The sequence below is a fragment of the Eleutherodactylus coqui genome, chromosome 1 (assembly GCF_035609145.1).
Source record: "Eleutherodactylus coqui strain aEleCoq1 chromosome 1, aEleCoq1.hap1, whole genome shotgun sequence".
Classification (NCBI taxonomy): Eukaryota; Metazoa; Chordata; class Amphibia; order Anura; family Eleutherodactylidae; genus Eleutherodactylus; species Eleutherodactylus coqui.
Window position 1 is genome coordinate 192,953,623 of NC_089837.1, and position 12,905 is coordinate 192,966,527.

At 41.9% G+C, this 12,905-nt stretch overlaps 1 protein-coding gene across 1 annotated transcript in view; it reads right to left on the bottom strand.

Moving 5' to 3' along the window:
• The window catches only part of SNAP91 (synaptosome associated protein 91), a 105,660-nt gene that overhangs the window by 24,498 nt on the left and 68,257 nt on the right, over window positions 1-12,905 (bottom strand). The window contains exons 14-19 of the mRNA XM_066573966.1: window positions 11,407-11,421; window positions 11,145-11,318; window positions 8,064-8,171; window positions 6,823-7,110; window positions 3,677-3,754; window positions 3,478-3,549 (exon numbers count right to left, since the gene is read on the bottom strand). Coding sequence (XP_066430063.1) covers window positions 3,478-3,549; window positions 3,677-3,754; window positions 6,823-7,110; window positions 8,064-8,171; window positions 11,145-11,318; window positions 11,407-11,421 — 735 coding nt within the window. The remainder of the gene's footprint in view (window positions 1-3,477; window positions 3,550-3,676; window positions 3,755-6,822; window positions 7,111-8,063; window positions 8,172-11,144; window positions 11,319-11,406; window positions 11,422-12,905) is intronic.

Here is a 12,905-nt window from a genome sequence, read left to right on the forward strand (position 1 = left end):
TTACACCAGCAGATGATTGCTTTAAAAGAAAAAAAAAAAAACCGCACGCCCATCATGCGCTTTTCGGGCAGCTAGCTGATCGTGGAATTCAGTCCAACCTAAAAATCGGCATCCACATAGAGTGCTGATAGCATTGTTTCCCCATGGAGAACAAAAGGATCTGAGCGCAGATATTAGCCTAGGGCTATAAACTGCATTCAGGGAAGGTTTCATTTGCACACCTGATTGGTACTTAAGTAGCTGAGTAGCTACTTAATAGTTTATGCAAAATGATCGCTCAAAGCTGTCACTCAAACTGTCGTTTGAGCAATCTTTTAGCGATCGGCTGGTATAAATGGGCATTTAGGCTGGGTTCACACGGGATGGATTTGCTGCGAAATTTCCACACGCAGCTCCTAATCTGGGATTAGCCAGCAAAGTGGATGAGATTTTGCAAAAATCTCATCCACATACTGCGGCCAATCCGTTGCGACTGTACGGAAAAGCAAAGAAATTAAAAGACACAGCAAGTCTTTTTTTTTTTACGCAGCAGCCTCTCTCCTATCTATGGGGAAAGATGTCTGCAGCAGAAATGCAGGTGGCGAAGTCGCTCCAAAAGCCGCAGCTGCAGTTTACCAGCGGAATTCTCACAGATTTTCGGTGCGGCCAATCTGTGAGAATTCCGCCCCGTGTGAACCAAACCTTTCAAAAACATCAATTTTGCTTGATTCAAGAATGTTTTTTTTCTCTTCTTTTAAAAAATTTCATAATTTTACTTATTTGTATTCTAGAGGTTAGTCCAAACAAAAGAAGAGCAAAAGATGGAGCGTCACAGAAATCATTTCATAGTTTGCAAATAGTTCCTAATGCCTCCCAGAACTTTGTCATCTTTGGATACAATAACATAGCTACATTAATGAGCCCTGTTTCCCACCAGGAGGTTTAACCCCTTAAGGACACGGCTTTCTGTTTTTCCTCTCCACTTTCAAAAAAGCATAACTCGCACACAAGCGGATTTGCATTGTGGAATTTAGAGCAGGCGTCAGTCTCCAGATTCAACAGCAAATACGAGTGGGAATAGATTGCTCCCCCGTGAGTGAAAAACAGCAATCGCAGCATGCTGCGATTCTGAGGCTTCCGTTCGGACGGCTTTCATTGACTTCAATGGAAGCAGTCCGTTCCGCGATCATTCCACAATTGGCATTGCGGAAAGCTCACAGGCTCTGCGTCATGTGCCAGCCGGCCTATCCGCATTACAGATGAAAACCACTGCGGACAGGTACGCAGGGGGTCCGCAGCAGTCACCGGCCAGGCACCGGGGTCAGATTCCGCTGCGGGACCCTGCACACGAAATCCGACCTGGCTGTGTGCAAGTGGCCTTATTTATCCATCAACGTATCTGTCTGAAGGCTTGTTTTTTGTGGGACGAATTGCATTTTAAAAGGGTACTAAACAAACCATATGATGTACTGGGAAATGTAAAAAAGGAGTGAAATGAGGAAAAAAAAACTCAATTCTACCGTCTTTGGGCGTGGGTAGTAGGTCCTGTTTCTATGGTGTACACGCTATTGCAAAAAAATATGACAATAAAAAAATATATGACACAATAAAACTTTACTATGTGGATCAGTACAAATATGATTAAAAATATAAATATTTTTTCTGTACTAACAACATTTTTTTTTGGGGGGGGGGGGGGGTGAAAAATAAAAAATTCCTTTATGCCACTAATTTTTACATTGACAGTTGTATGGGGACTCTTTGAAGGCTGTCCTTTCTATTGTTACCATTGATACCACATCAATCCCACGATAGCCTAGCATTAGCTAGAGGCTGTACCATCTTTGTCTGCTGGCGGGACAGTTTAAAAAATAATTATATATATATATATATATCTCAATAATTAAATAAAGTTAGCGACCATAAGTATACAGTCAGCAGAATGAGCTATGATCTCCTCTATTATAACTGTGACAGGAGCTCTGTGATCATTAGTAACTGTGATGCAAGCAAGTCACAGCTCTTGGACACTTCTATCATTTTTTTCTCCCTAATATGAATATGCTCTTGAAATAGATGTGGCCTTATGAATTTATATTCACCAATCTTTATGCTTAGGTTGCTGTCTAATGTGCTCGCAGCATTAGTGTGTAGACAAAGGATACAAGCCCACATCCCTAAGGCTAGAATCATATTTTAATATCCTATTAAAATGATCTTCTGGCTTTTTTTGTTTGCACTTTTGGTATAGTTAACAGTCTAATTTTTGTGTTTGACATGCTTCTATTGGGGTCTATTTTTGTTAGCAGGACAGATAAATTGAGGGGATATAAATTTTCTGTTCCGATGGATCCATTTTTCATACAATACAAAATGTTAATGTTCCTAGAAAGAGAAAAAAAAATTCCCGCAGTCCTCGACCGCCCACAGGAGATCACTCCCTGGTTATGTGATTCATAAATCCCGCCTTCACGAAGCGATGGCTGATTGGTTCTTCGAGCGCTGCTCAGCTAAACACAGCCATTGTGTCACCGCATCTAAGCCAAATTATAAACCCCGCCTCCATAAAGCGATGACTGCAATTGGTTCATTGAGCGCTGCATTAATTGGCTGAGCAGCGCTCGAGGAACCAATCACAGCCATTGCATTGTGGAGGTGGGATTTTTGAATCACATAACCAAGAAGTGATCCTGGGTGGGCGGCCGAAGACTGCAGGAACCGTGCCGGAGCTCCAGAAAACCATGGGAAGAACCCGGACCGAGCCAGCTAGGCAAGTAAAATAAGACATCCCCAAAAATAAGACCTATTGCCTCTTTTGGGGCAACACGGTATATATGAAGGCGTAGGTAGGTAGGTAGGTAGATCCTGCCTTATGTAAACATGTTGACTTTGTGCCTCTCTTTGCGGGCAAGAAGTTAAGCTGCAGCCTCTTTCACTAAGTAATGAAAAAAAGAACGTTACCCATAGAGACAGTACTGAGGTAAAAGCATGACTGCTGGGCTCAGAAATGTTTAATAATTCAAAAAGTGGATTTTTAGCATGCAACTGGGATTCCATATTAACATGTTACTGTCAAATGGCAGAAAAGGAGGGAAAGTGGAGTTCTCCCTTGAATAGCAGTCATAATCTGCAGAATGCCCAGTCTACATTACCCCACAGGGCATAGTCAATTTTCAATAGACATTTAGCATACATCCTCAACCAATGGAGCCATGACCAATCAGTCAATATGTAATGAATTCTGAGCTGTGACAGATTGACATAACATTCAGGATAAAAGTCCAGAGAATTACAGCAGGCTCATGCAGCTACAAAGTCAGGTGAGCGGAAATGATCCCGGAGAAGACTTCTCCTAAACACAGTGGGCGAGGATACACAGTACAACATACAGTGACATGGACAGCCAACTGGAAGTTCACAGAAGATAAAATGGATTTACGAAACGCTAACAGCGCAGGCATGGCTAACTGTTAGGCCTACTTATCATTAAGTGCTCACCAGATAAGAGGTCTCCAGTGAGGGAGGTCTCGGGGACAGGAGAAGGCCCATGCGGTGGGGATGAGAAAGCATCTTCCCAAAGCAAAAGAAAACAAGAGCCAAATCAGTTTAAAGCAATGGAAAAAGAAGAAAAAAAATCAGAAGTGCAGCAACAATTCATGAAGCTGAAAGTGTGAGTGAAAAAGATGTCATGCTTTACCTGTACCAAACAGGTCTATGCTAGGTGTAACTTCTGGCTTAGGCGCAGCAGCCACCTCCGAAACAGACTCAAATAAATCTAAGACCAAATACAAGCAACGTTATTTCTTCAATGGTGCTTAGAACGGCAGAGTCAATGAGCAATCTGTTTCGAATAGGAGACAGGCATGCAAAGATTACTTGCATGTTAATCATTGAACAAGCAGACTTCATTTGTATAACAAGACATACAGATGAATCCAGACAGTCTGAACCTCAAGTTCCATTTTATCACAAGGAGCAGAAAAGCAATTCGGCCATAAATGTTACTGAACAGATTGGGTCAAAAACAAGCTCTCTCAAAGTAAATCTCCACCTTTTAACATGTTTTCATGAGAAATTATAATTATATATACATTATATATATATATATATATATTATATATATATTATATATATATTATATATATATATATATATATTTATTATAGCAACTGGAGCTCTGCTTTTCTAATATTAAATTCCAAATCCCCTATATGGCCATAGATAAAGCTATAAAGTTCTGGACTAACTGAACTCATTCCATTTTGAACGTCTGCAGCTCTAGTTCTATCAGCTCCATCAATGTGCTTTTGGTGTTATTTCAAAGCTTAGATTCTTGGTTTAAAAAACAAAAACCACCAATATATCTCATAGAACCAGAGCTACAACTGTTTAAAATTGGGTCGGGAATACCGAATTTACAGCTGTCATTTTGGTCAGTGTGTAGAGGGGAGGGGGACAGGGGACCAGCAGGCAGCAGAGAAAATCTGTGATTCGTCTGTCTCTCCTCCTGTCCCAGGGGTGAAGTAACATGGATTTTTGGCTCATGTTCTCACCCCTACCATCAATCAGTGAGCATATTTGGTCTGAGCTTTTTTTCCCCAGAAAGAGTGAAATCATGAGGACTAGCTCATCTAATCACTTCTCTACACCATTAAAAACGTTTAGATGCCATAGCATATGCAGGGTTAAGCAACAAAATTAAAAAGCCAAAAAAAAAAAAAAAAAAAAGCTTGTCCCACAAAATTTTTTTTTTTTTTTTTTATAAAAGGCCTACACTGTCCAAAAAAAAAAAAAGCTATGATGCTGGAAATCAAAAAGGAAAAATTACTTACTGGCTCTTAAGGTTAAAATTAGCTATGACACTAATGGGTTAAAAATGCACTTAAAGTGACCAGGTTCTGTGCCAAATATATTAGCATGAGACAAATTCTAAATCTGCCAGAAAAACAATTCTGAAAAGTTTTGCTCATTACAAAGACAGCATGCTAAGTGTATATGGTGTTAAGCTCAGTGTACAGCATGTAATAAACGGATACGTTTCCTCAATTGGTTGCTGCAGCCAACCAGCATGCTATCCTTAAAAAGCTATTGCTATATACACTGAACTCAAAATGCACTACACTCCCTTTAGTAGTGGCTAAATCATTTCACAGTTGGGGGTAAAAGGTGGATATTCACTTTAAAATTTTCTTTATGTCCGTATTCCATGCATAAATCCATGGAACTACTTTAACCCATTAAGTACCAGGCACCGTAAAGTTACAGCGCTTGGTTCTGGGCTTTAATCTCAGTAAATAGCAAAAATGTGGCATGGGACTATAGCTCCTGCAATGTAGCAGAAGCAGGTTGGGCCGTCAGCCACAGCCGAGGACCCTGAGGAGAGGGTAGGATTGCCCGCCCAGTGAGAGCCATTTAATGAAGGGAGAATGTGGAAGGCCTCCCCCACAAGGACGTTTTTGAACAGCGTTTAGTGCTACTTTTTAGTGCTGTGTTGATCGCTGTACAAAGCTCCTATTTACTTCAAATGGGGCTGTTCACACATGTGACTTCAACGGCGATGCATGTTCCATCTTTGGCCATTTTGAGCTGTGCATCGCCCATTGAAATGAATGAGCAGTAGTTTCAGATCCGTCAAAAAAATGGCACAACTTGGCATCACGTTTTTGGCAGCGCTAACTGCACTACCAAAAAAAAAATAAAGAGGAATGCTCACCTAGCAGGTGCTGTCTGGGACTCCCCAGGGCTCCGTGCAGGATCTTGGCCACTGGTCAAGCAAACATGGAATCTTTTGCTAGTGACTGGCATTGAATTCCCCGCTTCCCAGCGAGAGATTGCTCTGATTGGTTGAGGGTGGCTGGGTAACAGCCGGCTCAGCCAACCACAGCCAGCGCTGGATAAATGACATTGAATGGCTGTGATTGGTGCATGACAAGTGGCCAGTAGCCTGCCCGTAGGTCCAGAGAGCGGCGCCGGGGACCCCCGACGGAACCTGCAAGGTGAGTTAATTTTTTGTTTCCTCAGCATCCTCGGCTGTGTTTTCAGCTGTGCTGAAAATGCAGCAAAAACGCTGGCATAACGCATAGCCCTATGTCTCAAGGGGGGGAGGGGGGGGGGGGGGAGAAACTGCAGCAAAAAGTGTTTGGAAGCTAAAGAAAAAAATTAAGGGGGCAGTAACACCACCGCATGGGTAAAATCACTTAAAGGTGTCTGGTCCTTCCGTGGTCCTTAAGGGGTTAAAACACTTTAAATATAAGTGTCTAGATGGGATAGTGCCCCAAAAGGAGTTGGGTTTTTTAAGCCGCTTTAGCTGTCCTACTGAATTGGATGGCAGGACAGTGCAGCCAGTTTATCAGTAGCTCTGCTCCAATGAATAGCACTGAGAATGCTCAGTGATGTACGGCTGACTGATGTTCTAGGACCATGCATATATTTTTACATTGGTACCGTATGTAGAAAAATATCTACACCAGATTGCTTAAAGTGGGTGCGCAAACCTGGGGTTTATTCTGCTATAATTGAAGGATTTCTTCACCCTTGCCATGAGGACAATTGGCAACTACCTCATAGGATACATTTTTACTTTCCTTTAAATCAATACTGAAAACATGAGACGTTTAACTAAGTAATGGTTCCTTAGTGCAATACTGTATGTGATGCATTACAAAACTTGAGATTTTGATGTCCGTCTCTAACACAGTCTCAAAAAAATAACTGAAGCTAAGAAGCTCAACTGCATAATACAATTAATGGGAAAACAAAAAGCAGCAATGAAAACAGAAAATCACCTCTAGTCTAAACAGAAAAACAAAAACATATCAATCAAAACCCCACAAATTCATTTACCACCAAAGATATCTAGAGCAGCAGGAGCGGTAGTAGTTGTTGTGGTAGTGCTGGCCGTTGTGGTGGCAGCGGTGGTAGTGGTAGTAGCAGTGGTAGTAGTAGGAGCAACTGCTGCAGCAGGAGTAGGAGGAGGAGGAGGAGGAGAAGGAGTAGTGGTGAGAGCAGCACTAGCAGTGGTTGTACTAGTCGTAGGGGTAACTATAGGAGTGCTGCTTTCAGCTGGCTTCAAAGCAAAAAGGTCCAGTTCAGGAGCAGCTTCTGCACTACCTTCAGATGGGGCAAAGGGGTCTTAGGAGGAAGAAAGTGGAAAACAGATGGAGAAGTTAGGAAGGAATTAGAACTTTTACGCAAGGATCAGGAACACAGTTCATGCTATTACATAGTCAGTGAAATGGCAACTGTACACCATTACATAACCAATCACCATGGAAGCAGCTACCCATTTGCAATCAGAGGATACTAAATCAGTTCAAATATGGTAACTACTGCAAATCAGAAGCGTAATCAACACAAGGGGAGAAAACCTCAAGGAAAATAAAATCGTTGTATTGCCCAAAGCATCAGATTAGAGTTATTTTTGTAAGGTATATCAAAAAAGATGACTGGCTGCATTGGGCAACATGTCCACTTCTTCTTTGTCCAGTTTTAGACTACTCTATCCTACAGTCTGCTTCAATTAATACATCTAGACAAATGTTCACACTACTGCCATGGCTTGATTTCTAGCAGAAGCCATGACACCGATTGATCCGTTTCTTTCCCCCATGGACCGCACCGATTTTAATGAGGTGCGATAGGGTTTCCATACTTTGACGACATAGATCTTCATGCTGGTCTATTCTTACAGTCAAAAACGTAAACAACCCCAGACAAGACCCAACGGAGCAAGTGTGAACAGAGCTTTAAAAAACACATTCAAAAAGTTACAATTTTGTTGAGCCTTAAATAGCAATTATTCAATATGGGATGTTATTGCTGGTACTGCAACAAGCTACTTCAATTTTATCCTTCTACAAACACATTAGCAGAACTATACATTGCTTCATAAATGTTGTATTTGCAGGCTATTGGATTTGCACTGCCAAAGAAGCAATACCAGCAATTATTGTAATAAATTGCTATTCCAGCCCTGTATATTGTATTTACACCATATATTGTACACAAAAGAGGAAAAGCATCAACAGAATCGAGTCAGTGCAGGGCATGCAGACAAGGTGATAAGTAGCAGAGGTGAAACCCACCGTTTCCAGAACATGCATCAAGAGCTGCTGCAACAGGGGTAGGGGGAGGTGGTGCTGCAGCCCCTTCTAATGTTGCAGGTGCTTCGACAGGAGAAGCAGCAAAGGCATCTAGGGTAAGGGGATGTAATGGAAGCCAAAAAAAAAAGGGAGAAAAATAAAATAAAATCATTTTGTAGTTTACACCTCCCTTATACAACATGCGTCATCTTTTGTGACTGCACATGTAAATTATAAGACATAATAAATAACAGGCTGTATTGTATAAGGGCTCCATGCATATGATTAGAGCATCACAACAACAAAAGTCTACTTACCAGCCAATACCTTAGGATACGTTTGCTTGAGCAGAGCAGATTCCACTTTTTCTTACTTGCTGTGCTCAAGCAAGGATATGCCAAGTTTTGCATGACAGAAATTTACTCAAGGATGGGGTAAAGATATTTCTTGGGTCTTACAATACCAGAAAGGAAATATAAAAGTTTAGTCAATAGGACAGGATAGATCTTCAGACCAATAAACTGACTTGTAAGCAATTCTGTCTTCAGCAAGTATTTTGCCTCGTATGTTTAGTACACCTCCAGATTTTTAAAATATATCAAAAACACAAATATTCCTTAAACACCACCTCACTGAAAGGAGTTTTCAAGACTGCTAACCATGTATATTTTCCGGTAAGGCAGCTCACCTATACTTCAGCACTCCTCCCATTGCAACGGGTTCACAGGGCAGGAAAAAAAAAAAACACAAAACACAAAACCGCGTCTCCAACAGGTGGTCATCCAATAAAAAGGGAAAAAGTTGGCTTCAGTACTCCAATAGGATTAAAACCAACTATTGCATGAAAATTAAAACTGCAGAAAAGTCACATACTGCCCTGGATGCCTATGCTTTTCAGCCTAAACCAGCGGCCTCAGACATAGCTATGTCAGGCGGTATGTACATCTGTTTTCAACAGTCATGCAATAAAGTTAGTTTTTAATCATATTGAAAACACAACAGAAATCTGAAAGTTTTTTTTTTTTTAAACATATCCATCCAGTTTAGCCTACCTCCCCTCGCAAAATGTTGATCCAGTGGAAGTCAAAAAAAATAAAAACCACCCAAAGAGGTAGAATTCCCTACCCCACCCCCATATAAGGGGGGGATCCTCCTTGACTCCAATCTAGCAATCTGAATAATCCCCAGAATAACAATCCTTCTGAAGCAATTTGCGATTATAACATGCAATACGGCAAAGTTCAAGAAAGGCGTCCAGGCCCCTTTTAAAACACAGAGTTCACCACGTCCTCAGGCAGAGAGTTCCATAGTCTCACTGCTCTTACAGTAAAGAACCCCCTTCTGTGTTGGTGAGGATACCTTCTTTCCTCTAGGCGTAGGGAATGCCCCCTTGTTACAGTCACAGTCCTGGGTATAGATTGAGAGATCTCTGTACGGTCCCCCGATATCTTTACGTACAGTTAGTCGGTCGCTCCTCAGCCGTCTTTTTTCAAGACTAACCCCAGTTTTGATAACCTCTCTGGGTATTGTAGTCCGCCAATTACTTTAGTTGCCTACCTTTGTACCCACTCAAGCTCTGATATGTCCTTCCCAAGTGCCAATGCCCAAAACTGTCCACAATATTCCATGTGTGGTCTGACCAGTAACTTGTAAGGAGGAAGAACAAAGTTCTCATCATGTGCCCCTAGACCTCTTTTGATGCACCCCATGATCCTATTTACCTTGGCAGCAGCTGCCTGACACTCCTTGCCCCAGTTAATCTTAAAGTTAACTTCTCCCCGTCAGTGTTGCCCAGTAGTTTCCCATTTAGTGTGTAATCGTGACATGTATTTCCTCTGTCCATGCGCATAACCTTACATTAGTGTTAAACCTCATTTGCCATTTTTCTGCCCAACACCCAACTTCTTTATATATACTGGCAACCAGATACTGTCCTCGTGTTAATATCCTTACATGGACTGCACAGCAAAATAGGAATATTTGCAGATTCAAAACTTTCTACCAGATTAATCTTAAAAGAATAGGGCCCAGTACAACCCCCTGTTGTACCCCACTAGTAACTGTGACCCAGCTGGCTCGCTAACATCTTGTCCTTATTCAGTTTAAAAGCAGCTACTCTACATTTTTTCTTGTAGTGTATACATGTGTTCGTATGTAATGAGAAGCAAGTCAATCTCCTAAGGGTACATTTGCATGTAGTGGAAATGCTATGGAATATCTGCAGCGGCAAACTCTGCAGCATTTCTTCATCCAAAACAGAATGAGCGCCGCCCACTAGGCCCGGCCCTCACTAGAGGCCGAAGGGTACCAGCTGAAGGGCTGCACTGGCCGTGTGAAGACTTCGAAGGTGAGGGGAGCGCTGCACCTTCTGCATATCAGCCGCTGATATGCAGCTGATTTTGAGCCAACATTTTGGATGCAGAAATGCTGCAGGATTTTCCGCTGTGTAAACGGATCTTAAAAACAGGGAATGAAAATATTTCCCTCCCTGGTGGACTGGATTCTAGAAAGTTACATGCGAGGGCAGGCAGATCGTTCCAGAGTATAATGTGCTGCTCTAGTCCCACACTAAGCCCCTTTGAGCAGATTGAAGTCACGTTGCATCCCTACTGTAAAAGTGGCAAGTTTTGCTGCTTCTGTCTTCAGAAGAACATGACCTGCATCTAGACAGTGGGATTCTGTAGGACCCTGACTGGTAAACATCTGTGGTCCCACACCTTAAACTTGTACGAACATGGCTACAACTACTGGCCTTGAGTCCTTGAGGGACTTAATCACATAATTCAATGTTGCAGTACAGTAGTGTTCTCCATTTATCTCCATTTAATATCAAAGGATAGCTACGCTGGAAACTCCAGTGCATCCCCATGTTCCTGAATACATTTTGCTCAACAAAGTAAAAAAAATAGTTACATTTTATGTACATTAACAAAACAGACAGGAAACTCGAATGCTGGCAGCTGCCGGTCCAATTGTTCTGTACTATGTGAAACGTAGAATATTTCAATAGAAGACAAACGCGCAGAACACCAGGATACATGAGGAATGCCATACAAAGAAAAGATGTTCTACAGCCTTACTAACCTCCAAAGAGATCAACATCAGCACTAGCACTGCTAAGACTGGCAGGTGCCGGAGAAGCTGAAGGTGCTGGAGTGTCAATAGAAGCAGCAGGAAGGGCACTGGGCTCAGATGAAAATGGGTCAGAAAGCTGAGGAGCCTCTGAGATAAGAGAAGTAGAAGGCGCAGAGAGAGAGTCTGCATGTAACAAGGAACAGGGAGGAAAGCTGTATCAGTAGGAGGAAATAAGGAGAACGGCAAAGCCACAGATGAAGACACTACTCACCCTCACCCAAAAGATCTGTCATGTGATCCATCAAGTAAGCGATGAAAAAGAAAACAAGTATAAGAGGTATGACAAAGGGAGAACCTTGCAATGTTACCTGCAGAGTGCTGAAAATGAAACAAAGAAAACAGGAAAGGGCATTGATGCCAATGACTTAGGATATGTCTCTACCAAAATGTTCCATTTGTTGAAAGCACAACTTTGTAGAAAGTGTTCCCATTACATGCATCCGCATTGCACTAATAGCTGTACAAGACATACTGAGCTAAACAGGGGCAATTGCACTGGATATCAAGTTTTGAGCAACAGTAACATTTCTGGTAGGTTTTTTAGGCAAGCATTAGGTCATCTTCACACACAGTGCAAGGACTGCTGAACGCCTGCAGATTTTGCTGTGGACGTTCCGCAGCATTTAGAAACCTCCATGTTGGTTGTTCCGCAAAGTCTCACGCACTTGGGGAAAAAAACAAAAACAAAACAACAAGTCTACAGCATTTTTGAAAAATTCTAAAGCTGCAGCATGCTGCCTACTTATGCTGCTGGTTTCAAGCCTTGAAATACAAGGGTTAAAACCTGCAGCAGATCTGCACCCTAAACCATTACCATTTAGATGCAAATTTCCAATGTATTTGCTATGGATTTTCTGCAGCGGGAAGCCCACAGCGGTAACGCCAAGTCTGAAGGTATCCTTATTGTGAAACAGAAGGGTTTTTTTCTGAGATACTTAACACTCTAACCCCTCATCAGCCATTCACCTTTATTTTACTTCCCACTGAATGAAACATAGGTTTTAAATTATATCCCAGGAATGGAACAGACGTGCTATACTAAGATTTCAGATATTTTTCCTGCTCCATGAAAACTCCATGAAAAGTAATATATCGGCATCATCGACAATTTGAATTCTTGGTGACTAGGACTATGGATAATGATGGATGTTTTGTGAATGCATTTGCTCTTTTCTGGATGGAGTTATAAAAAAAAAAAAAAAAAAGTAAAAGAGCAGTGCAGGAGCAAACTTTAAAATGGGCTATAGTGCTAAGGCAGCACTAAAGTCCCTGAATCCCACGATCAGTGGGGTCCTGGAGAGTGAGCCTCCACTGACTAGAAAGTGATGGAACATCCTAGCAATGTGTCACTCTCTGTAATGGGAAAAGCCATTAAAAAAAAAAAAAAAAAAGTTATTTCAGAAACAAAAAGTTCTTAAGCTGCCCAGTCTGCTGCAATAAACAAAAGCTTACTCAACTCCCCCAATGCCCCACCACTGCTGTTCTGCCAGTGCTCGGTACCCCAGCACTTCCTCTAGTAGCAATAACATTCCAACTACAGAACATCTGACCTCTGCAGCCAATAACTCACCGGAGCAAGCAAGTGATTGGCTGCAGTGGTCACATGTCCCTGGTGTTGGGGACATCATTGTTGCAGCAGAAGACCAGGCTCTATTAATGTGTGTGTGGCAGGATTCACGTGAGGAGAGGATTACATTTTTAGGTCTTTGC